This window comes from Neomonachus schauinslandi, chromosome 7, assembly GCF_002201575.2.
Source record: "Neomonachus schauinslandi chromosome 7, ASM220157v2, whole genome shotgun sequence".
Lineage (NCBI taxonomy): Eukaryota > Metazoa > Chordata > Mammalia > Carnivora > Phocidae > Neomonachus > Neomonachus schauinslandi.
In genome coordinates, this window is record NC_058409.1 from 38,308,654 (window position 1) to 38,334,949 (window position 26,296).

Sequence of the window (26,296 nt, forward strand, 5' to 3'; positions counted from 1 at the left end):
CACCATCTTTAGGATTTACAGAGTTTCTAAATTTAAATGTAGAATCCCACGTTACAATTAGACAGGATTCCTATAGTTCCTGGGCTGTTCACTTGCCCAATGCCCGGCATTAAGTCACACTTTGGAAACCATCTTCCTGAAATATCACCAATCGTAGGTACTACAGGGTGAGTGTGGGGGAAGGACTGTACAAATCTTGAGAGAAGTGGGTGGTATCAAAGAGCACTATCCCAAGAGGAGGGGGCAAGACCCAGATACATCCTGTGGCAGGGGAGGGGGTGTAGCTGAAGCACAGACACTAAGGTGCTTGGGCCCCCACTGTAGCAATTAATCCAGGAATTTCGTAACAGACAGAAACACAATCTGAGATTTCAGACTCCACAGTACAGTGCTGGGAAACGTGTTTCCTTCAGTATCTATTCCAATACACTCCATATATATATGTACTGAAAAAAGAACGGTCTCATAACATGCTTCCTTTCCCGGACAGTGAAGTAAGTTTGGATTCTTTGGCACTTGGCCCAGTTCAGTGGACAGACCTAGCTATGTGCAAAGAAGCCCTGCCGTATGCTCCCGCCAGCCGAGGTGGTATCCATGGGTGCTGACTGTCCTGCCACTGTCAAGTGCAGGGCTGGGCTGCCTGCCAGAGGAGAACAATGGTCAGGATATTTTTTTTTTAAAGTTAATTTCTGGGTGTCAGGAATTCTTGGCAGAAGTTTCAGCTATCAAAAACTGTCCTCCGAATTTAAATGACTGTAGATCTCCACCCAAATCTGGGACTGACCCACGATGCCAAGATGCCTAGGGAAACAAGATGAGTCACTGCCTAAGGAACTGGCAGAGGACGTGGGGTTGGTTAAATGTTGTATATAAATGTGAGAGCTGGAAAGCAGGGAGACATCCGTGTGTTCAGGGGCTGAAATAAAAGCTGGGGCCTACATCCACATCAAGTAAATATTTCCACCCCTCAGAGTCCCTGAAATGCAGTGCATGGTTGCTCTGACCAGCTTTCCTCTCCAGAAAGGCCTTGGTCTATGACAAATCTATTTATCTGAACTTTTCATTATAACTTTACCTCTACGAGCTCATAGTGACCCCAGTTACCAAACTACAATTAAGATCATTTTCCCTCTGCTTAGATCCTTAACTTACCTCCTCATACACTCCCGGGTGTCCACAGAGCAGGCTTATCACTGAGGCCCTCTATCTATTAATCTCATCCTCTATACAGTAGTTTCACATATTCTACAAAAGAGCCCTCAGTGAAAGTTTATATTTGACTGAATCTACAGATATTTTGAGAAGGGTCAAAGGAGCAAACATGAACTGTAAGCTACAGGATATGGAAATATGATATGTCTGAGAACATTCTTTACAATTAAAAACAGTTGGGGGGCGCCTGGGTGGCTCAGTCAGTTAAGTGTCTGCCTTGGGCTCAGGTCATGGTCCCAGGGTCCTGGGATTGAGCCCTGCGTTGGGCTCCCCACTCAGCGGGGAGTCTGCTTCTCCCTCTCCTGCTGCCACTCCCCCTGCTTGTGTTCTCTGTCAAATCAATAAATAAAATCTTTAGAAAAAAAAAAAAAGTTGGTAAAAGTCATGTGTCATCACCTAAACTTTAAAATAACTGGACTAGGGTTCAGATCAAGGGGTCTATCAGCAAAGCAAGGGAACCTGATGAGCAAGAGACCACTAGAGAGCTGACAGACCTCAACAGCCTTCCAAGGCTCCTATTTCCCCAACTTTATAAAAGGGTGGCAACCATCCCTCTTCTCCTACGTCATGAGGATTATCAAGAGTCAACAATTAAAGTAGTTTAAATGCAAATCAGCAATATCAACCTCAGGATTCTTGAGTCTCTCTCCTTAAGGACTTAAAGACACTGACACACAGGTGAGGGACCGACAAAGCACAGAAGCCGCAATGGCGAGGTCTGGCTGGGGGCAGATAAAAAACAGTGCAAACACTGAAAAGCCGTCAGTGCAGTCACAGACTTCTACTTTGGGAAGATTTCTCAGGATACTAATGGCTCTAGCCTTCATCTCCCCCAGTCCCCATGCCCGATTTATTTTTTTATTTTTTTAATTTTTAAAATTTTATTATTAACATATAATGTATGATTTGTTTCAGGGGTACAGGTCTGTGATTCGTCAGTCTTACACAATTCACAGCGCTCACCACAACACACACCCTCCCCCCATGCCCTATTTGAAAAGAAAAATATATGGTGGCTCCCTTTAGAAAGAATGCTAACTTTTCCTAATAAGATAAATGAACAGAGGATATTGGAATAGTATTTCTTGTTCCTCCCTTCAAATAAATCACATTCCCCATGGCACATTTTCAGAAACATTTGGGTGTGTATTTTAAAAAGGAAGCCAAGCCCCAAATTCTGCTAAATTGGTACCGTTGCTTCCTCGCAAAATTAAATTAACCTAAGACAAAAGACTTATATTTCCAAAAATGGTGAAGAAGCCAAAAATTAGCTCATTTGTAATGGTTTTGAAATTGTGGGTTTGAATTTTGCATAGCACACGCATCTGTAATTTTTACATTCTTCTGACTTCTCAAACTTGGGTTTTTCAAGTGAAAGCAGGATTCTGGTAAGAATTGATATTAAAATGTCTCCAAATGAGACCAAATTAACTCCCAGCAGTCTACTCTTAATATTACATATCCTGGACTTATAATGTAAGCATTAAATACTCAAGAGCACCTACTGTGACCAAGGAAAGGGGGGGGAAAAAAAAGAGCAAACGGCAAATTCACACACAACACAACCATATAAAAATCCACTCACAAAATTAAGATGAAAATTGTAGCTGATCATTTAGGGTAGAGAGCTCTTCTCGCTCTCTTCTTTTCCAACAAATTTTGTTAATTTTATAGAGAAAGAGAGACACACAGAGATAGGAGAGTGAGAACATTATAAAAAGTAAGTCCACTGAGCTGACCTTTAAAGACTCCTGGATATGCCCTAAAGCCTTAAGTGACTCTGGATAAACACTCATCTCTAGAACTGCGAACCGTGGACGCAAATATGTTCTACCTCTTCACTGTCCACTGTGTATGCTGCAAGTGCCAACTGGCACGCTGCTGTCTGGGTTAGCAGTTAGAAGTGCACCTGCCAACTGGAGAGATGCTAAGTCCCGAAGCAGCGACTGGTTCTCCCAGAAGCCGCAACCTTTCTGGTCCCGCGGAAAGCCGTCAATCAAGTGTTTCAGAAAGTGGAAGGGGGGCGCCTGGGTGGCTCAGATGGTTAAGCGTCTGCCTTCGGCTCAGGTCATGATCCCAGGATCCTGGGATCGAGTCCCACATCGGGCTCCCTGCTCCTTGGGAGCCTGCTTCTCCCTCTGCCTCTCTCTCTCTCTCTCTGTCTCTCATGAATAAATAAATAAAATCTTAAAAAAAAAAAAAAAGTGGAAGGAAAACAAAACCTACTCAAGGAGCAGCAAGAGCTGGCTTCACATCCACGAATCAAAGCTCCACCCCTAACGCCAGCAGCACCCCCGGAGGAAAGGGGCCGCTTGAGCTCCTAAGGCCCAGGGCTCCCAGTTAGGGTCAGGCCGTCGCCCAGCAGTGGCCACCCCGGCCCGGTTCTCCAGAGCAGGGACCCGCGGTGCTGACACAGAGGCTGTCGGTATGTCGCAGAAAACCCGTCCCGAAGCAAGGGCGCACGTCACCGGCCTCCGAGCGCCAGGCTGGCAGCTTGATGGTCAGGTTCCTGCCACTGGCAGGAAACCCCTAGTGCACCGGGGAGGGCCCCCCACTGCCCGGAAGGTGCCCAAGTCGCCGCCCGCTCCGCAAGGGGGCCTGCACGCCGGGCCAGGCCTCCCCCGCAGCCGGAGCGGGCTGTGGCAGAAGCACGGGCGCTCCTTTTGAGCCGCAGAAGCCGAGCTCACGAGGATGCCGGAGGTGGCCGCCCGGGAGGGGACACTGAGGCTGAACACGTGAGCTGCACGGCTGCACGCAGCACCTCACCCCCCGGAAACGGACGCTGAGTACTTACTGCCACGAACAGCATGCAGTACATGGAGAACGAAGAGTGGCCCGAGTAAAAAGACAATCTAGAAGAGAAAGAAGACAAAGGTCACTTTTCTAGAGGCGGACAATCGTCTTGATGTCCTAAATCTTACTGCCTCGGAGCAGACCCCTCTCCGCCCTCACCTTGACGAAGTACAGGAGTGGGGAAGGGGTGCCTATGACTGAGGCTTCCCGCAGGGAACAGACGTGCCACGGACATTTCTTGAAGTAATGCTCGGCAAGCCACAACCCACCGGTATATAAATGGCCGGACTTCATGACACGCGAACTTAAAGGACCAGGATTTCAGTTTTATTTTCTACCTGCAAGGTTTGCCCCGGAGTGCTAGTAATACCCCCTTTAGAACACTCAGAAGTCAACTACTTCTTCAAAAAGAAAATCGACTTTAAAAAGTTAGAAGTGGTATTTTAGCCTTTTAAACGGGCACACATCCTGCCTTAGATTTCCCACCAGATGAAAGGGTTTTTGTTTGACATTTATTTTAAAACTGTGCACTGAGAGTCCATACCAGATGAATCCACACTTTTCAGTATTATATTCTATCAACATGTGAGTATCATCTTCCCACCCAAAATGACAGAATGCTTGCAAAACTTAATTTTATGGCCCCTTCTGGAAAAGGGAGAAGCTTACTAACATCCATGATCTGGGTTCTGCTTACAGAGTGCTGGCCGTCGGAGCAGAAAAGGCAAGAACATTCGATCCAGTAATAGTAACTCCATGCAAAGGATGCATCAAGCAAATAATGAGAATGCTTCTCCTGCCCATGAATATGAACAAAACTCAGAAGGGCAGGCTTCTAAGTATTTTACTTATTACCCCCTGCTTGATTCAAAAGGAATTTGGTTACCTGGATTCAGAGAGGTGAAATTAAAACACAGATCAGAAAGTCATCTGTGTATGTTTGGCAACTGAGAGGAGGTGGGAGTGGAGATTTTTTAAGCATTGTACCGACGATGATCTAGCAAGAATTAGGAGTCTTTTTCATAATCAGATACATCTCTAAGAAAATGAATATTCTCACGTCTAGTACCAGCTAGGAATTACATCATTAAACTTGATAATTACTGTGGATTTAATCTATGTAAAACAAGAAAAAGAAATCACTTTTAGCCTCACCAACTGTTTGGCTGTGGAGAATAGATCAATACAAGTCCTTCGTTTAAATTAGATAATTAGGGCTCCTGGGTGGCTCAGTTGGTTAAGCGACTGCCTTCGGCTCAGGTCATGATCCTGGAGTCCCGGGATCGAGTCCCGCATCGGGCTCCCTGCTCGGCAGGGAGCCTGCTTCTCCCTCTGACCCTTCCCCCTCTCATGTGCTCTCTGTCTCTCTCATTCTCTGTCTCGAATAAATAAATAAAATCTTAAAAATAAATAAATAAATAAATAAAAATAAATTAGATAATTAGAGCAGAGTTCTACATATTTTTATGTTTCAGTAAGTTATACTGAAGAACCTACAAGTTAATAAAAGCCAATTTCAAGAACTGTCAAATCCCATCAAGCCAACATGACCACGATCAAGGAAATGTTCTCAAAGCCGAGCAAGTTCAAAGTCTCACTAAGACTTCGTCTTCAGAGTAGTCACTGTACACTGTGACAAAATTGTAAATTCCAAACCTACCTAACAGTTTTACACAGTTCTGATTCAGTCACAGGCTGATTTCACTAGGTAAAAACAAAATGGTTTCAGTTTTTTATTCCAAATACATAAAGAGGTATTTTATTCAGTATAGAATCAGCCAAATAACCTCTGACTTCAAACAGGGATTAAAACACATAAAGGGAGAACTCTATTTGACCTCACTCTTTAAGTCTCTAAGTCTGATCACAGTAAGTGATCAAACAAATCATGCTAATATGGACTTTTACCACTATTAAAACAGAATAAAACACCAAAATACAACTTCAAGTTATTTTCATATTCCATTCACATATCTTTATTGGAATCTCTAGGAGATACAGCTCTTTATTATGTCTGAAACTCACAAATGAACAAATAATTGTATGAGTAGTTTGATAAAAATCCCAAAAGTAGGAGTGCCTGGCTGGCTCAGTCGGTGGAGCATGTGACTTGATCGAGGGGTTATAAATTCAAGCCCCACGTTGGGTGTAGAGATTACTTAAATTCTTTAAAACACAGTAATAGTAAAAGTAAAATACAATCCCAAAGGTAGTCAAAATGCAGATTGTTTTCATCACAGTAACCTCACTGAAGTACTTACGATTTTGGCCCTGGCCTCAGAATGTCACCCCGTTCTTAGATTTCAACCCAATCCTAGACCACCACCTCACTTCAGAAGAGGCCCTCTCATGACTGTAGATAGATAAACAATTTGCAGCAGCTTCCCGTCAAAGCTTAGGAAAGTCTTTCCAGAAAGAATATTTACAGAGATCAAATATATTCCGAAATGCAGCTATTTCACTAACTCAGGCATGACCTATGACACTGAGCAATAGGCGAGTCTGACAATGTAACCCACTGTGCACAGCATTCTTCTCCAAGTGGTAGATTTAAGATTTTTGTTTTATTTGCCAGCCAGGACCTCCCCTTCTCCTGGGAGAGCTACTCGGCCTGCACCCTAATGTCACAGCCTTCACCCCGCCCCCGCAGGGCCCACGCGTTCCCACTCCTCAATCCATCATTCTTCCATCTCCGTTTTCCAACATCTACATTCAGCCTTACAAACTGCAAAGACAGCCAAATCTAACCTTTATCAGTCATCAGAAGAAAGCAACTCACAAAGTCTTTCTTAATTTTTTTTTTTTTTTTAATTTGACAGAGAGAGACCCAGTGAGAGAGGGAACACAAGCAGGGGGAGTGGGAGAGGGAGAAGCAGGCTCCCCACTGAGCAGGGAGCCCGATGCAGGGCTCGATCCCAGGACCCTGGGATCATGACCTGAGCGGAAGGCAGATGCTTAACGACTGAGCCACCCAGGCGCCCCGTCTTCCTTAATTTTTTAAATGGCATTTACTAAGTATTTTGGGGCTCGTGGTGACGTTAAATCACAACCTCCTAAAAATCTCACTGCTCTTGCCCTGCCCTCTGATTTTCTTTCCTCCTCCCCACTCCCCAGAGTTAAAAGGCACAAAACAGTTACCCCTTTAGCTATTCTTTTAGTTTGAAATATCTACTTTGCATTCATTCTTGAATGATGGTTTTCCTGAATATAGAATTGTAGGTTAATCCTTTTTTTTCTCATCACTTTGAGGGTATCATTTGACCATCTTCTGGCTTCTACATTTGCTATTAAAATAGAAGCCATTTGTCTGCCATTCCTTTCTAGGTTACCTGTCCCTTCTCTGTAATTACCCTCCCCCTCCTCCACCAAGGTCTGCAATGTTCTCCAGTCTCACGATCATGTATCTAGTAGGCATGTCTCTTTATTTATCTGATTTAGTATTCGCTGGCTTCCCATTTATATACTTCCCCAATTTTGAACAGGTCTCAGCCATCACACCTTTGACTGTTATGTATCCTCCATCCTACTCTCTTTTTCTGAGATTCAGATTCAACATGTTTAACATTTTCATCCTTATCTATCTCTTAACCTTTCTTTTGTACTTTAAATCTTTGTCTATCTTCCATTTCAGCTCTCACTTTCAGTGTCTAAAGTCCTTTATCAGTCTATTTTTTTTAATTTAAATTACTACATATGTATCATTTATAAAAGATCTCTTTGGTCCTTTTTCCAATCTATGGTCAATTTTGATCCTGTTCATCCTTCATTATATTCTCGGTCTCTATTTCTACACAGTAGATATATTGATTTTTATATTCTATATGGTAACTCTACTATCTGCAATCTGTGAGAGCTTATGTAGTTTGTTGTATCTCCTAACTCTCACTTAGGGTAGCTTGTTTCTACGTATGTTCATTCGCAGGAGAATATGAACTCATGTCCTTGACACTCTATCTGTGGGGAATCTTAGAGGTCTTGGTTTAAAAAGAGTTCTTCCAGCAAAGATGTGTGTTCTCTCCTGCTGGGTTCACTACCAATCCACTTTAAAAAATTTTAAAAATAAATGAATAAAAGAAAAGCCTGTCTGTTTATGGGAAACTCATATGAAAAGAAGGAATCTAAAAAGGAGAAGTTGAGAACTCGGGAGATAAAGGAAAGTAAAACTGGGTGTGCCTTGAAAATCAGATGACTGGGGAATAAAGGTTCTACACCCTGAGCAGTGGAACTCTGTGTCTCTGACAGATGAGCAGAGGTCAGGGAGTGACAAAGTTTACTGACAGAAGGGTAAAACAGACAAAACACTAATCAGGAGAAGAGAGGTCACAGGTTTCCTACAGCATGAGGGAAAAACTGATTACTTGGTGCAGAAAGACTCCAAATCACCAACATGGCATTATCGAAGAGTTAAAAAGTAAACAAAGGGCAATTGGTAGATTACACAAGGGACTTAACTCTGAGGCATTCCTATGCTGGCAACTAGTAAACACCCTACCTCCTACCGCCCCCACCTCCTTTTAAAACACACTGAACAAGGAAAACTACCTTGCTAAAAGGTAAAAGATTTCAGAGTGAGTCAGAAGGAAGACAAAGTTCTAAATCGCTTTCTAAGGTGTTTTTTAAGGGGCAGGAATGCTAGCCAGAGGCAAGACTGCCAGACCTCTACTTTTAGCCCTCTCCCAAAAAGACAACATGAAAGCCAAGAAAGCCTACTCAATCTGGCCAGTCCACTCCACTTCCTACCCTGATGCAGATCATGAAATCACCATTAACTCTTTACCAGCGGGGTCAAGAACGACGAGGCTCAAGAAAGACATCAGTCCAAGTCTGTACGATTATACATAAGATACGTTCATCAGAAAAATTCAGAAGGTACAGCAAATCAAGAGAAAAATTGCTGGTAAACTCCCAACCTCCCTGAGATCCATCTTAATTCATCTTGCATCCCTAACACCCACCACCATTTGATCGAGCATACAGGAGGTGCTCAATACATTTTTTAAGCTCAAACAGAATCTAATGTCTTAATGATAAATGAATTTTTATGTAGTTATCCCAGAAAATGTAAAATTCTTACACTTTTCATATTTTCAATGTCACAAACAAATGCACCTCTGCTCCTTCCCCCCCCCCCCCCCCCCCCCTGACACCACACCAACAATAGGGTATCACTTCAGTGGCTCCACAAGAAGTAGACCTTAACTATCCTGTGTTTTGACAGCTATAAAAAATGTATAAAATAAAACTAAGGATGTATGTTACCTTTGCATAATAATGTTAGCATATAATTAAATGCTAAACTTAGCTAAGCCTTTGCCAATAATCACAGCAAGCCACATGAGATAAGTTATCTGATTTTAACATCTTACCTCTGATGTGTTTTCCCCTTACAGTGGTTACAAATTCTGACTTTATCATCACAGTTCAGGAGAATTATAAAGTCCAATCTAATACCCCTGCTCTTTTCACCCTTCTGTAAGAAACTGTGAGCAGTATCAATGTGTGTCAGCTTAAACCCGCACTACCTCAGGCCTCTTCCCAATACATGTGGCAAACATTTCAATAATGTGTGTAAAATGTCCAGAAACCTTTTTTACATTATGATCAGGCAGTCAGATTAGTGGAACAAATGATATCCATAATGATAAAGTAACAGATATACTCTGTTGTAAATAAAAAACAAATAAAGTTTTAGAAGTATTCTCACGGGCACCTGGCTGGCCCAGCAGGTAGTGTGCGACTCTTGATCTCAGGGTTGTGAGTTTGAAACACACAAAGAAACACACAAAGACAGATTTCAATGATCTCTGAATAGAACCAACACAATCCATACATCAGGTTTTACTTTTCACAAATTCAACGCACATTCTACCTCTCAAGAAAAATATTTATTTTCTAATTAAACGAAAATACTGAATGCATGCTGTTCACATTTATTCTGAACAGAAACCCCAGGCTTTACACCACTCGATTATATATTTTTTTAAGATTTTATTTATTTGAGAGAGAGAGAAAGAAAGCCCAAGTAAGGGGGAGAGGCAGAGGGAGAAGCAGGCTCCCTGATGAGCAGGGAGCCCGATGTGGGCCTCGATCCCAGCACCCTGGGATCATGACCTGAGCCAAAGGCACACACCCAACTGAGTGAGCCACCCAGGGGCCCGCCCCTCCATCCATTATATTTTTATCTGGAAAAAGTACTAATGTATCTACGCAACTTTTTTTTTCATATTTCAGAGCTGGCAATGGGGAATTCAAGAGTTCTAAGGTGAAGGTACAAAGCATCAATACGAAATAATCAGCTGATGACGTGTTCATGTGATTTAGTAGCCTATTAACATTTAATGCACAGCACTGCTGTGGGATGGCATGATATGCCGAATGTCTAAACTTAGAGTGTAATTAGTTGGGGCTGGGTGGGGGAAGGTTGGTTGTTTTTAAAATAAATTATGATATACATATATTTACCAATAGATAGTGGCAGGAAGTCACTGAAAGTAAAGAAAGGATCTTGTCTTTGCAAGTGTGCACCTCGACCAAAATAAAGCCACATGTCAACTCATTCTGCATTCAGGAAAGACAATCAGGCACCACGTCAAATCTCAAGGGAGAAAAAAATCTTTTGCTTTTTTTCCACATTAAAACAAAATTATATGGAACGTATAAATGCAACACAGGCTAAATCAAAAGTATGCATAAGAATGTGTACAGCTATTTAGGTATTACATGGGGCAACTTCACTTTTATTTCTAAACAAAGAAGTTTCTTCAGCCTTAAATGCCCCAGATTGTTTTAGAAATTAACAAACAAGTGACAGACAAAACCCTGAAAATTACACTGGTTCTACTGAAGCTAAATCTAGTAAAACATTGCCTGTACCCCCTAAGCCTCCAGCCTAGCTGCCTGCCTGTGCTGCTGCTCGCTGAGCCCTGAGACACACCCCATCCTAACTCACACATTCGAACCTTACTCATCCTCCAAAATGCCTCCTCTCCTAGAAGCAGTATTAACACCCTCTGATTTCATGGTTTCATCCTCACTCCTTCAAGGCATGTATCTATCACACACACAGTCTCCCAACATGTCTCACCCCTGGTGCAGTGAGCACCATGTACACTTTGGGAGGCACTCCCACCGTGACTAGGACTTAACAGCAATAGATAGTAGTTGAATTTCGTAACTTCATGGATAGGCTGAAGCTGTGATTCTCAGGTTTTGCCAGGTACTTAATCCCACAGCTAGTCAGTCTAATTATAATGGGTTTTCACTAGTATAGAAGGCACTCCCTCAAAACTCAGTTTTATTTACCTGCATAGGGGTTGCATTAAAAAAAGACAAAAGGAAAATTATTTCTCACATTCAACCAAACATATCACAATTAATCATCTAAATAATACAAAGCTGCCATAATCCAAAAGAAGTAACTTTATATTGAATATCTGATTTATATAGCCAAAGACCAATCGCTCAGAACTGATCAGAAACGCTGAGTCTATCCTTAAGCAAATGTAATTTAAATAAAAGCCAGAAAAAATAAAAAAGTAAATTTCTTAGAGAAGACAAAAGTTTCTATACTGTAGTATCACAAACAGAGCAGCTCTTAGCGAGCTGTCTTGCTCAACTATAGACCCCAACAGTTAAAACCAGAAACAGGCAAGACTGCTTAACTGATGCTCCAATGAAAACCCACTGTGCTTATTTCTTATCAAACTTTCTCGAGGCATTGACAAAGACATTTTGCGAAGACCTGAACATCCCAACTGCCAGACCAGAAAAGCCCGGATAGCAATGGAATGCCTAGACGACCACATCCCACATGTCCCCTTCCCTGCCCGTGATCGTGGGCTGAACACATAGTGACTCCCACCCATGATCACGCACTCCCGCCTGCTCTCTTGCATGTACTCCACCCCAGCCTCTCCCTGTAACACAGTAGGTGTCCATCTTGCTGGTGGAGAAGTCAGTGGTTAAAGCTTGAGCCTGCCACCAAGTTCCTTGCTGGCAGCACCCTACATTTCTCCCTTTCTCTTTTCCAAACCATCTTCTCTTGAGTTACTGACTTCTCTTACAACCAGTTTATCTGAGTTTGTTCCACAACAGTGTTGGCAAACCCAGCCAGGAGCTGTGCTTCCGATTTGTCCAGCCTCCTTGGGGTACCCTGGCACAGAGCAATTGGCCCCAGGACCACCAGGGCTCACCTGCTCGGCTCCTGAGTTAGTGGCGGTGATAGGTCATTCAGTAACACAGCTAGTCGTGCACAATCTTAAATTCACCCTGCCAAACATCCTAAGATAACAGATGTCATGTGAGGTTGTTCCCATCATCCAGGGGATTTTAAGCACTGGTTCACAAAGTACGATCCTGAGATCAAGCACAGAGGCAGGAGCATCTGGGAGTGTGTTAGAAATACATCTTCTCAGCCCCCACCCCCACTTCCTGAATTAAACACCTGAGGAGGAAACATTGAAATCTGTGTTTTCACAAGCCCTCTAGGTGATTCTAACGAACAACTCATATTTGAGAGCCATTGGTCTAAAGAGTCTCTAAAGAGAATGTTTACCTGGGCAGAGTGCTACAGGTCCGAACTGCCTGGGCTTATTAGTAATTTTTTTTCCACAAAGTAATGCTATTCTCATTGGCATAAGTGAGGGCAGCTGGATGTCCCAGAGTTACAAGTACACAGCCCCTTTTCATTTATAGTAAATTCCCAGGTATTAATTTTAAACAATGAAGAGGAGCTCTCTGGATATTACAATTAATAGGTATGCCACTGTAGTCCATTTATGTTCTCACTTCTATGTTTAGGACCCAGGGCCACAAATGAAGCCTGGTAAAAGTCCTCTGACATCAGTGATACAAGAGCACAAGACTGTGCACATATGCAGGAAGGGCAGAAAGAGGAATAGAAGAAAATAAGAAAACGAATGGGGAAAAAGCCAAAATTGTAAGAGAGTACTCTCACCCTCAGATGTAACTCTGACTCATTTATAGTCAACAAAAATGACTCATTTCGGGTGCTTATGTTCCCTTCTCTCCAATGTCAAGCATTATAATTTCATAATTAAAATAAACGTACAGGGGGCAGCCTGTGGAGATAAATAAATTAAAGGAGATTACACTATAATCCTAATATATTACAGACAATGTCTAGACTGAAATGTTTTTGCATTTTTGGCATCCCGACTTAAAAATTCAAGAGAAAAGCAATAGGAAAGCCTGAATCCAACGAAATTATGCTTCTCAACAGAACAGCAATGCAAAGCCACAGTTATGCACCAACGTTACAAAGCTCTGGAACTGTGGCAACAACTAACTCATTCTGGAAACACCAATGGAAATCCCATTTTTTCTCAGAAGACACAAAGTTTTCTTAAAATTTCATTTCTAGGTTTGATTTTCCTTCTTATTTCAGAACCCCAAAGCTAATCAACAGATCTTCTCACTGAAAATGTGGGAGGCTGAAGAAACTTTAAAGGGTAATGGGTAAAAAACCTACATGTACTTAAGTCAAAAGTACCATCAGAGTATTACAGTACATGTTGGCCAATTTATAGATACACTAGGAAGACATACATAATAGGACATATATGGAGTGGAAAATGTAATCACATTTATGTCATTTAAAATAAATTACATTTTGGGGCACCTGGATGGCTCAGTCGTTAAGTGTCTACCTTCGGCTCAGGTCATGGTCCCAGGGTTCTGGGACCGAGCCCCGCATCGGGCTCCCTGCTTGGCAGGAAGCCTGCTTCTCCTTCTCCCTCTCCCACTCCCTCTGTTTGTGTTCCCTCTCTCGCTGTGTCTCTGTCAAATAAATAAATAAAATCTTTTAAAAAAGTAAAAAATAAAAATAAATTATATTTCACATTTTGTCCAAATGGCTCGTGTAAGAAAGAAAAATCTCTCATAACACATATTGTTGCAAGAAAACTTTGAGCTAAAATATATGTACCCAAACCAGAGAAACAATACATGTGTAAAGAAACCATGTTCTTAAAGAATCATTTATAATGATATTTTCTGGAGTTTAGGTAAGCCCTTATCACCTGACTTTCTTAAATACCGTGACAAGAGAAAACATTAGAGTTTTCCTATTTTCTGTTGGGTGATGCAGGAGACATGTTACTAGAGACACAGGCATGGATAGTCCTCTATATTTCCCTGAGTCTTCAAACTCTTCACTGAAAGTCATTGCATCTCCTAGTCATTAAATTTGAGATCCTTCCCTAGGACATTGTAGTGTTATGAGAGCAGAGAATGAGATCTCCACATCCCACACCCTCAGAGCCCAGTGTTGGTGTTGGTAAGTTCAACACTCCTCAAAGCCATTTCTGGACCATTCTTCCCCTAGCCCTCTTAAAAAATGCTTGCTTACCTAAACTCAAATCAACAATACCACCTTCCATTATCAATTGCCTATAGCATTAGCCATTTCTCTCTCCTTCATTCATTAAGACTTTATACCCCTACCAGTCCTCCTATGATCACCTCAAAGCTTGCCATTCAACAGCCTCTCTATTCTCTGGTCTCGTTATCAACAAGGAGGTTCTTTTCCACTGCCATCACTTTTTTAATTTAAGTCCTCTGTGCTAGACTAAGCTCCATGAAGATGAGAACCAGAGCTTTCTAGTTCACGGCCAGATCTCATGCACACAGCACAGTGTATACTCTTAGTTAAATAAGGTGTTTTTTTCATCTCCACTAAATGCAAAAATTGGGGGCTACTACAAGGCCTGTGTAGCTTATAAGAGAACCAACAAGGACAATAAAGTGCCTGAGAATAATGTATAAAGAACAAAGGATATTTTACCCAAAGTATCTGTTGGATGATGAATAACTAAGGTAAAGTGACAGCTATCTTAAAATATAAGAACGTCAATCATACAGAAAAGGTAAGGCTGACAATTCTGAGACGTGAGATGGGGAACTGGCTCTGCTACTAATTAGTAGCTTTATTTATTTTTATTTTTTTTAAAGATTTTATTTACTTGAGAAAGAGAGAAAGAAAGCAAGTGAGTGAGCATGAGCTAGGGGAGGTGCAGAGGGAGAGTGAAAAGCAGACTCCCCACCAAGCAGGGAGCCCGATGCGGGGCTCGATCCCAGGACCCTGGGATCATGACCTGAGCCGAAGGCAGACGCTTAACTGACTGAGCCACCCAGGCCCCATTAGCGGCTTTATTTAATGTTACTGGACCTCCGTTTGCTCATCTACCCAAAGGAGTTGGACCTTTTGGGTTTCAAACATTCTATTTCATTCATGCCTAATAACGCTCCAGGTATAGAAAGGAGCCTAACAAGGGCATTATAAGAAGGCAACCTGAAGACCTAAAGCTGTCAATATATGAAGTTTCCTTACAAAAAAATATACTCTAAGAATACTAAGAGATAGAGCAGAACTTAATACACGCATCAAAGGTCAGCAAACTACAACCCCTGGAGCAGCCACTGTTTCTGTTAATAAACTTTTACTGGAACATAACCACACCCATTTGTTCAAGGATTGTCTATGGCTGTTTTTTCCTGGTACAACAGCACAGATGGACAGTTGTCAAATTAACCAAATGGCTCACAAAACCTAAAATATTTACTATCTGGTGCCTTAAGAAAAAGTATGGTGGCCCTGCACTATATGACATATGAAGTTCATTTTAATTATTCATGAGAGATGGAAAGACCTGCATTAAAATGCTCTTAAACAGAAGGTAGGGATAAAATGGGGAAAAAAGCATAAGTAGAGATAAGTCAAAATACGATCTCAATTCAGCTCCCAGTGATTACACTAGCTTCTCTCCCTAAGCTAGTGGATGGCTCATCTTCCAGTCTCTGAAACCTTTTGTTCCAAGAATACATAAGATAAAACAAACACTGAAGATTTAACACTCACCTGCCCTCCTTCACTTTGTGTGCATTCCCTCGACATATGTAGTTTTCAATGTAACCAACACTGCAGTTGATTTTTGACCAATCTGGGTCACATACATCCAGGAAGTGAGGCCGCAGTCTGCCTATTGAATACTTGGCAATGTCAGTCAGGGACTGACTAGCAGCTGCACCAAATAAAAATGTTCCAATGGCTTTGTAAATAGTGGCTATGTAGTTATTTCTGATAAAGGAATTCGAGTGCAAGAGGTTATAATAAACAGACAGGGCTTCTCCAATAATCATCTGAAAAAGAAACAGAAAAATAACATGTTAAAACAGCAACCAGGCACTTTAAACAAAATAAAAAATAGAAGAGAAAATGGTCAATCACAATAAAATCTTTATTTTAAAAACACCTCCCTTTTTCATTTGCAAATGGAGAGTCAGGATATCTAATTCTAAACTATGAAAAAAGGTGTCAGATCAACTGTGGATACTGCTTACAAAGCAATGGCCAAAATAATTTCAAATCTACCTGAAACAATAATACCTTATTTCTTTCCTGGTACTCAAATACAATGAGTTTTAATAAGCAGACAATGATGTATCATGAATGACAAAAACCATGGTTTGTTCAAATAACACAAACTTTCCTAATTAGAGTATCCCTTGTATAAGTACTTTTATCTGGCAGTGTCTTCATTTTTAGCCAACATTCCTCTGAATCAAAAACATCCATCATGGGCGCCTGGGTGGCTCAGTTGGTTAAGCGACTGCCTTCGGCTCAGGTCATGATCCTGGAGTCCTGGGATCGAGTCCCGCATCGGGCTCCCTGCTCGGCAGGGAGTCTGCTTCTCCCTCTGACTCTCCCCCCTCTCATGTGCTCTCTCTCTCAAATAAATAAATAAAATCTTTAAAAAAAAAAAATCCATCATATTTTAAAAAGTAAAATAGTTTCAGGGAGTAAACTAATATCAAAGCAGGGATCTAACACTGAGGCCAAAGGGTACAGAGGGCAGAGATTAGCTGACAGAGCCTTCCAGCCCTGCCTCTCCAGACCCCTAGGCCTGGTTAACAAGGCTCTGACAGACTTAACAAGTCTCATTAACAGACCAAACACACATTTGATGCTCTCCTTCTCCAAGAAAACATTTCAAGTGATTCTTTCCTCTTTATTTTTCACTAAAAGTGGAGACAAAGCCTTCCCAGATGCTAGTAGAGTGTGTGTCAGCCAGCATATACTGCTATAATGAGTTTAAAGGCATAAAAAGCCTTCTCAATACTTGACAAGTTCACAGACCAAAACCCTAAGAAATCCAAAAAATACTGAGGAGCAAATTTATACAAAATTACATTTGCTGATAAAATAATCCACATTCTAGCTACCTGAGACCAAAATAAATAGTTGAACAAGAAGAAAAAGCTTGCTTATTTATGTTGAGCAAGTGAGGAGATGCAAGTCACAAAATTTTTCTTAAGTACTAGTCTTGCTGCTTCATCTTAAATTTACATGAACAATCTTATAAAACATTCAAACATTTCCATTTGGTGCAGATTAATTATCTTCATGGTAAGCCTTATAGTAGGTAAAATAAATGGTTGCCTCCTAAAAGAGATTTTAAACTGATAAGAACAGATACTACACTTGATCTTAGCCAAAAGGCCAAGAAGCGATTAAGAACCTAACACCAGGGGCACATGGGTGGCTCAGTCGTTAAGCGTCTGCCTTCAGCTCAGGTCATGGTCCCAGGGTCCTAGGATCGAGCCCCGCATCGGGCTCCCTGCTCGGCGGGGAGTCTGCTTCTCCCTCTGCCCCTCCCCCTGCTTGTGTTCCCTCTCTCGATGTGTCTCTGTCAAGTAAATAAATAAAATCTTAAAAAAAAAAGACCCTAACACCAAAAGATCTTTCTTTGTTTGGCTCCATGGCTCCATAATTAGAATGTTAAAACTTAGACAACTAGACTATGAATCCTACAAAAGAAAGAATCAAGTTTTAGTCATTGAATAAAAACCCAGTACCACCACAGTGGCCTCCAACAGAGGAGGTGGTTAGTAAATTTTAATTGAAAGGGGTGCCTCCTGGGTAAAACGTAAACTCCCTTAGTTTAAACATTAAGCCCCACAGAAATAGATTCCTCATTACAGTAATTAATGTGAATTCAGATCCTTTTCTGAGAACAGGTCTCTCAGAAGAGAAAAACCATATGCACTTCTAGGGACACCACACCTCTGCAATTGTGCTTAGGGTTCTCCCAACCCCCTCCAGTGGCCCATGTATTAAAGTATATACTGTCTCCTCTGACTGCCAAGGTGTCCCAGCAACCGCCTTTATAGATGAGCAGCAAGAGAGGACTTCTCTCATGTTTCATTATGGAGTTGCTCTTTGATCATTTACAATATATACCAAGTATATTAATCAACCACAATTTGAGCAGCTAAAACTCCCCCACTTCAGCTGTCAGCTGTTCTTGTGTAAGCACTCAATTATTTTCCAGTTCTTTAGGGCCACCCAAACCCTGGTTCTTGACACTGAGGTCAGAAAGTCAGCTCACTAGGAGAATTCTGCGCAATGCGTACAGATGACAAACTGATTCACAGAGGTAGTGTAAGCTGAAACTTAAAACCCTTAATGCTGGGAAAGGGCAGCATTCCAAAGGTGACAAATGCTGGGTTAATGTACATCGTTTTTTATTATGTCCTCCATCCTCACTGAGAGAGCTAGACAACAGACAAGTTCTAAATTGATTTTCTAAATTAAATGTAGGGATGTGTCTGAGCACTTCACTATACAAGACAGCCATACTTTTGTTTCATTTTAATACTTTGTCCTGCCCTCTGAGTCATTTATGCCAATGCTTAGCTTTTGGTAAAGTCCACACTTTAGCTGACTATGGCCTTATCTTAGAGTTGTGATCACTTCTTATGCATTATTTACACTCCAAAGGTAGGATCAATTATTAAAGAACTAAAGATAATGTCTGGGGAACTAAAACAAAATACTTTTTTTTTTTTTTAAAGATTTTATTCATTTATTTGAGAGAGAGAGACACAGCGAGACAGGGAACACAAGTAGGGGGAGTGGGAGAGGGAGAAGCTTCCCGCAGAGCAGGGAGCCCGATGAGGGGCTCGATCCCAGGACCCTGGGATCATGACCTGAGCCGAAGGCAGACGCTTAACGACTGAGCCACCCAGGTGTCCCTAAAACAAAATACTTTTGAAGATCAAAGCTAATAATAATTACCAAATCCATGTAATTCAACCATTTAAAACTTATGCACCACAATATTTTCTCACCATCTCCTTTATAGTTCCATCAACCAAGATGATTTTATACATCTCTACACTGTCCCTATATTATGTACCTCCCCTTCAGGGCCCACCTTCCCAAAAGTGTAGTCTAAAATCACTGGTGTGCTGGGACGCCTGGGTGACTCAGTCGGTTGAGCGTCTGCCTTTGGCTCAGGTCGTGATCCCAGGGTCCTGGGGTCGAGTCCCGCATGGGGCTCCCTGCTCAGCGGGGAGCCTGCTTCTCCCTCTGCCTCCCGCTCCCACCGCTTGTGCTCTCTCTCTCCCTCTCTCTCTCTGACAAATAAATAAAAATCTTTTAAAAAATAATAAAAATAAAAATATTAAAAAATAAAATCACTGGTGTACTTCCACTCCTTCCTAAATATCTTGAACTACCGTCATTCCTTTTATTCTACTGAATCTTTTTCAAAAGTCAAAATGGTCTCATCAGATTGAACAGTATTTATCAACTCTCATTTACCTTAACTTCTCACAGTATTTGACATCACTGATCATTTCTCCTTATTGAAATTCTCCCTTGGCTTCTGAGAAACTATATTAACTCTGGTTCTCCACCAGGCTCCCTCAATCACTTATCTATCTGTGGATCATCTGTAAGCCAGGTCAAAGCCTGGTATGAAGTCTGAATCACAGTCCTGATTTTTTTTTTTTTTTTTAAGAACTGATTCACTTTCTAGTAAATAAAATTAAACATTATTTACATGTCTAACCAAGTGCTTACTGAAATAAGTGGAGTTAATAAACAAAGTGAATTTTTAAAAATTAGTACATAAAACTACCACCCTGTGCAGTGTTGGCTGATATGAAAATAGTACTTTCATAGCACCTTTAAAGAGTCTGTTCTTTTTTAAGAAACCTACACTCAATTTACAATCGTTTTATTAAACACAGAGATAACTTTCTCACATAGATGATGAAATCGTCAAAACTTAGGAATTCATGAAATATAAATAACAAGTTCTCGCTCACTGAGGGTTCCATCAGGCCCTGTGTGGGTGCAGGCTACACCTACAGTGCCCGGCCGTCAGAACCCCGTCCTGCAGCAGGCCTCTGGTCTGTACTGGATTTCTATAGTTTTGCTTGTGCAGCAACCTTTTGACTGAGAGACACAAAGTCAAGCAGAATTGAAAGACAAGTCCAGGGGCGCCCAGGTGGCTCAGTCGTTAAGCGTCTGCCTCTCGCTCAGGTCATGATCCCAGGGTCCTGAGATAAGGCCCGCATCAGGCTCCCTGCTCAGCGGGAAGCCTGCTTCTCCCTCTCCCACTCCCCCTGCTTGTGTTCCCTCTCTCGCTGTGTCTCTCTCTGTCAAATAAATAAATAACATCTTCAAAAAAAAAAAAAGAAAGAAAGAAAGAAAGGCAAGTCCATCTGCAGCAGTGTTTGAATACTCCAAGGGAGAATCTTGTATGAACTCAGCTACTACAGCTGACCCTTCGACAGCACGTGTTTCAAATGAGTGGGTCCACTTACATTATACAGTACTGTAAATGTATTCTCTCTTTAGGATTTTCTTACTAACGTTTTCTTTTGTCTAGCTGACTTTATTGTATAATACATGTAACATACAAAATATGTGTTAATTGACTCTTTATGTTATCAGTAAGACTTCCAGGCAACAGTAGGCTATTAGTAGTTAAGTTTTGGGGGAGTCAAAAATTTTAACACAGATTTCTGTCTGCACCGGGTGTCAGTGTCCCCTAACCCCAACTTGTTCAAGGGGCAACTGTATTTGCAACTAAGTATCCTATTAAAAACTTTAAATTAAAATAGTATCTCAGAAACACACATACTTAAAAAAAAAAAATCTACTCTCACTGCCTTCTTAAAGGAACAATCATAGGCTTGGCTTTTGTTCTTTCAGCAGTAAAAATTCAGTGTAAAGATTTGTCTAGATTAAAGGGATCTGATTTCTTAAAACTTCACCTTACTGTAGAAGAGCCACCCAAGGTCACTATGTAATTACTCTCATTTCATTCCAGCACCTAGGACATGCCAGGTTCCACCATGCCCGGCTCCCAGGCAGGCAGCGGGAGTCCCAAGGAGAACAAAGCACCATCTCTGCCTTCCAGGAGTTCACAGTCTCATAAAACAAACATGTTTATGAGAAAGGTTTTCTTTTATTATGTACCCCAAATAATGAGTTGATTAATTCTCAATGCTAATAAGGAGCCATGATCATTCTTGAATAAAACATTGAATTTCTAAATTAAGCTTTTTTTTCAATAAACACCAAAACTGACAAGACACACATGTTATCTTATTGGCCTACCTCCTGGATGGGACCATATTTTCTACTTTCAACCAACATAAATCTTCCTTCTAAAGTTACAAGTCATGGAGCATAAAGCTATTTAATCTAAGTCACAGACTCTCTCAGTTGAGAAATTATGAAATAATCTAGTCCAATCCCTTGATGTCTTCTCCTTAGAGCACAATCTCTAAGCATTCTCACCCGAAATCCTAAAAGCAATAGTTACTATTAGGTTTCAGTACCAGTAAAAATTCTCTTGTGTTCACTGCTGATTATATACACAACTTTGGCTTTTCTCTCTAGTTGCTGGCATTATATAAAAATTCTTTAACACGGGTTAGAATGAAGTCTTAACATTAGTTATTTTTCTTTTTTTAGAACTCGGTAACTAGAAAGTAGGTACATACACACAGATCCCACAAATCATAAAGTAATACCCTAGGTATAAAGTATGCTAAAAACATACTGCTATAACATGTATCTACTGCATGATTACTGCAACAACAGCAACTTAGAGCTCTAAAAACCACAGTGACTTGGAAAATATGAGCATAAAAGCTACACACATTCAGTTAAGATTCTTCTAATTATACAGTTATTCCTTTGGTTCCACTTAAAATAGCTGAGACCACCTTGATCAAATAACATTAATTAAACGTTAAAAAAATACATTGTTTTGGACATTTATGCATTCAGTCATTAACAGATTAACACAAAATTAAGCCAACTGCCCAAAAGTGATAAACTTGGAAAAGTGGATTTGACTTACAACAATAATACTGAATGGAATGATTATTCCACCTAATAACGCATAAGGTATGGTGTCTTCTTTGTAAGGATACTTGATGGACTCATCATTACAGAATATTCCTCGTTGGAAGGGGGTATGCCTTGAAGTAAGAATTGCAAAAGGCAATCCAGCTAGCAAAAGGAATAAATGAAAATATCATTAAAATGGAAATACGAAAATTAATGGCAATAATTATCCCAGAGACTATTTAAAAATGCATTTGCCATGAAAATAAATAAGAGCACATAAAAAGGAAATGCAGCAATGCAAGCAACACAAGTTAGAAAGATTACAGTTGAGATTAAAAAGATAGAAAGGGAACTAATGCTTTACAAATCTAACCAAGAGTATCTTCTTCCCTTTGTTTGTGCCCGAACACGCTAAACAGATGGCAGAGAAGACAAAAAAAAATCCCTTCTCATGCTCGTTTGCCGCTCAATCACAGGGTTTTCAACACTATTCCCAAACCCATCTGTCATGCACTCTGCTTCCAAAAGGAAAACAGCTTTTTGACATTACCCATTTTGTCTCTACATTACTACCACATTTGGACAGGACATGGTCCTGGCTGAGCTATTAGAGTATCTGAATAATATGTTATCCACTCATTTCTATACTGTCTATAGCAAGTTTCGAGCTGCTGTGAAAAGGATCTGAACTTAAACCAAGTGTAAGAAAAAATGGACAATGAAGTCAAGCACAAAAACACCAAAAGACAGTTCTGTTTTCACCCATGTTTTCCCTCAAGATTATGTCTCACACTCACCTCCTAAACTGTCTTTTCCCTAAAAGTCAGCTTTAAAAATTCAGGTCTCTTTCACTGAAGCAGACATACTGATTAATATGCAGCATACCAACTAGGAATACTCTATAAAAGAGTTAACAGGTTAGCAGAAACCTTCAACATGAGGTCTGTGTCGAGACTTACCCAAGTATGGAAGATTGTCTCTCTCAGAGACCCATTCTCCCAGCAGCAATGCCATAACCACCAAGCTAACATACTCATTGTATGTTTAAGTGTTCTTTCCATGAAGCACCAAGTCTTGATGACCATTTACAGGTCTCCTTAACTCCACTAAAACCCCAAAGCTGAATGACAAACACAACTCTGCCACTCTGCCTGAGTGTCGTTACTACAAATATCAAGTATGTTCTACCTACAAGAGCTAAATGAAAAGAAGTATATTCCTAGTTCTTTTATTTATCTTCCTGTTTTTCATTTACACCCTGAATACATGAACCAAAGTTTCTATCTTTGTGTTAAATCATCTGCCAAAAGTGGCAATCCATTAGAAGTCTTTAAGATGTTCACAAGGTTCCCAAAGCCATACTTCTAGTAAAAGCTACAATTACAAATAAATAAATAAACTAGAATTGACTTTGCTAACTGACCCTTATACTACCTCTTATGTCTGATTTCAGACTATCCTCTGATTCACTAAACTGTCTGCACTCAGAGGAACAGGGTGAAATGCCCAAGCCTTTAACACAGATAGCACAGCTCCAGCACAAACCTTGTGCACATAGCAGCCACGCTGTCGAGGTTAGTAAGCAGATCTGCGCTATCAGTCGCTGCCTGCCCTGTACGGTAACTAACCATTCACCCTTCATCCAATAGCCATACTCTTACCGCATGAGCAAATTTATTTTGTATTCACAAAGTACCACCATTTCTACAGTTCAATTCTACTTGGAAAAACTCTACACATAATAATGGAAACTTTCAATCTCTACATTGCATATTTCTGAACTGGTTGAATTTTTCAGTGATGTCTTTCTTTTGTAGTGGGACAAAAAAATATCTAGTACAGAAATTAAATCCACATATGATTAGTGTCCAAAACTCAATAGGCTTTATGTCCTTATTCTCAGGAAAAATTCATATTAATAGACCCAAATATATTGAAAAATGTTCTTAGCAAGCATATCCACTAAGCTGGGTTTTGTTTTTTTTTTCCTCTGACCAAAACAACTATGTTGGAAATTATTTTTAGATTTAGAAAAAAAATTTGTGGGTATTTTTCTTAGGATAAGAAGGAAAGAAAATAAAATCACATGCAAGTATAATTAGCCCATTTTTAAAAACAGGAATATATAGATGGGTAAATACTGAGTGAATCCACTATCAAAGAATTCTGGTAGGTGCTACCAGGAATACAAAGTTATATAAGGCACAATACATAGGTGCAGCAAAGAATAAACAGAGGTACAAAAAGCTATGAAGGTTCAAAAGAGAAGTTCTGATGATATGCAAAAAGCTGGTGGTTACCACAGAACTCAGCAGAAAGCGTCTAATAAAGACAAGAGATTTGGGGATATAAAGGATCTCTGAAGCCACAGAGGTAAAAGAAAGAGCAGGACGGATATGAAATGAAATGAAAAGAAGAGGAGGTGAGGCACAGGGCAACAGCAATATTAAAAGGATGAGCACAGGAGGAAGATCCACTGAGGCAGACCTGGAGGGCCGGAGAAAGGTCAGGAGAGAGTAACATCACTGAGGTCAAGTCCAGAGACAGCATCTCAGGACGTGGTGACTGAGCCACAGCATCTAATACATTTTCAAGAGGCAGACTTAGTAAAAGTGGTTTTAATAAGGAAGAAAGGGTGGAAGCCATACCATGGAGATTTTAGTAAGGAATGATTAAAAAAATAAAAATTTAAAAAAGCAGGTATCTACCACAAATGCACACTATTCTTTTAAGAGTGTGAGTGAAAAGCAATTTTATCACAGAAGGCCTTAGAAATATCTTAAATTAATAATATTTGCAATTTCTGAGAGTCCATGAGATCTATTTTATCAATGTCATTATCCAACACCATTTCACTTTTACTAAACCTGAATGTAGACCCCAAAAAGGGGATGGAGAAGATCAAATCACCAGTTGTTCACTGACCCACTTCAGGCTCAAAAAGATGACCTAGTCCAGACTCCTGCTCTGGAAGTTTTGGAAATGGATCAAAGACTGACTCAGTCAGAGCTGGCAAGGAGCACTGAACGATGCACAAGAAAGAATGGCTGAAGAAGAGGCTGAGGACAAAGTAGGCCTGCAAAGAAAACAGAAGTGACTAGCCTGGCCGCTGAGAGTGAGAAATGGGGAAAGCGGCTTTGGCTCCCCATTGCCAAAGGGCCTCACTGATCTTGCTGTTTTGGAGCTGTTACAGTGCCCTGTATCCTGTCAACAAAACCCAACCTTACTCCAGCTAGTTATAAAGGAATTCTGCCCCTTGCAACCAACAGAGCCATAACTAAAACAATTATAAAAACTCCTCCTACTGTGAGAGCATGTCGATTACTAATTTTTTTATTAGCCTTTGTAATGCTAGAGTGAACATTTCCAAATATTAGACCTTGTTTTCATTTCTAATTATTTCCTGAGAATATACTTTTTATGTGGAATTACAGGCCAAAGGATATAAATGTTAAGGTCCTTGACAAACTGCTCCAAAAAGGTTATTTTATATAACCACAATTTACTCTATCAGCCACAGTGTACAAAAATATGGAGAAATGCAAAAATTTAAGTAAAAACATCTGATGCTATTGTTAACCACAGATTTCAAGGCAAAAGAGAAGGGTTCCATTTAGTCTTCTCAATGTAAATCGAACACCCTTTTCCTTTTACCTGAAAGATTACATCTCCAAGACAATCCCTTTTCATCATTAGTCAAATGACTACATTTGTCAATGTTTTTCTTAATACTTCAGTACAAAATTCATTTTCATTCCCTTTTTGAAAAAAAGTTTACTGAGGTATAGTTCACAAACCATAAAATTCATCCACTCGTAAGTATATCATTCAGTGATTTAGGTAAATTTATAGAGTTGTACAACCATCACCACAATACAGTTTTAGAACTTTTTCATTACCCCAAAAATTCTCACAAGCCCATTTGCATTCAATCCTTGCTCCTACTGCCAACCTCAGGCAACCACTCATCTGTTTTCTGCTTCTTTTTGAGCATTTCACTTAAATGCAATCATTCAATATGTGGTATATCTTAAGTCCTTATATCAGTTAGCATAATGTTTTTGAGGTTCATCCACATTGTAGCATGCATTTTGTTCCTTTTGTATTGCTAAATAG

The 26,296-nt window shown here is 40.5% G+C and overlaps 1 protein-coding gene and 1 pseudogene across 4 annotated transcripts in view; both read right to left on the reverse strand.

The window, feature by feature from the left end:
• PLPP1 (phospholipid phosphatase 1) overlaps positions 1–26,296 on the reverse strand; it is a 103,846-nt gene that overhangs the window by 11,291 nt on the left and 66,259 nt on the right. For 3 of the 4 annotated variants that reach the window (XM_021702141.2, XM_021702140.2, XM_021702139.2), the window contains exons 3-4: positions 15,884–16,164; positions 4,007–4,064 (exon numbers count right to left, since the gene is read on the reverse strand). In XM_021702141.2, the coding sequence (XP_021557816.1) occupies positions 4,007–4,064; positions 15,884–16,164 (339 nt within the window). Of the gene's footprint in view, positions 1–4,006; positions 4,065–15,883; positions 16,165–22,190; positions 22,343–26,296 lie in introns of all 4 variants that reach the window. The other variant, XM_021702142.2, reaches the window with a different exon arrangement.
• LOC123325459 lies at positions 17,439–17,536 on the reverse strand (annotated as a pseudogene).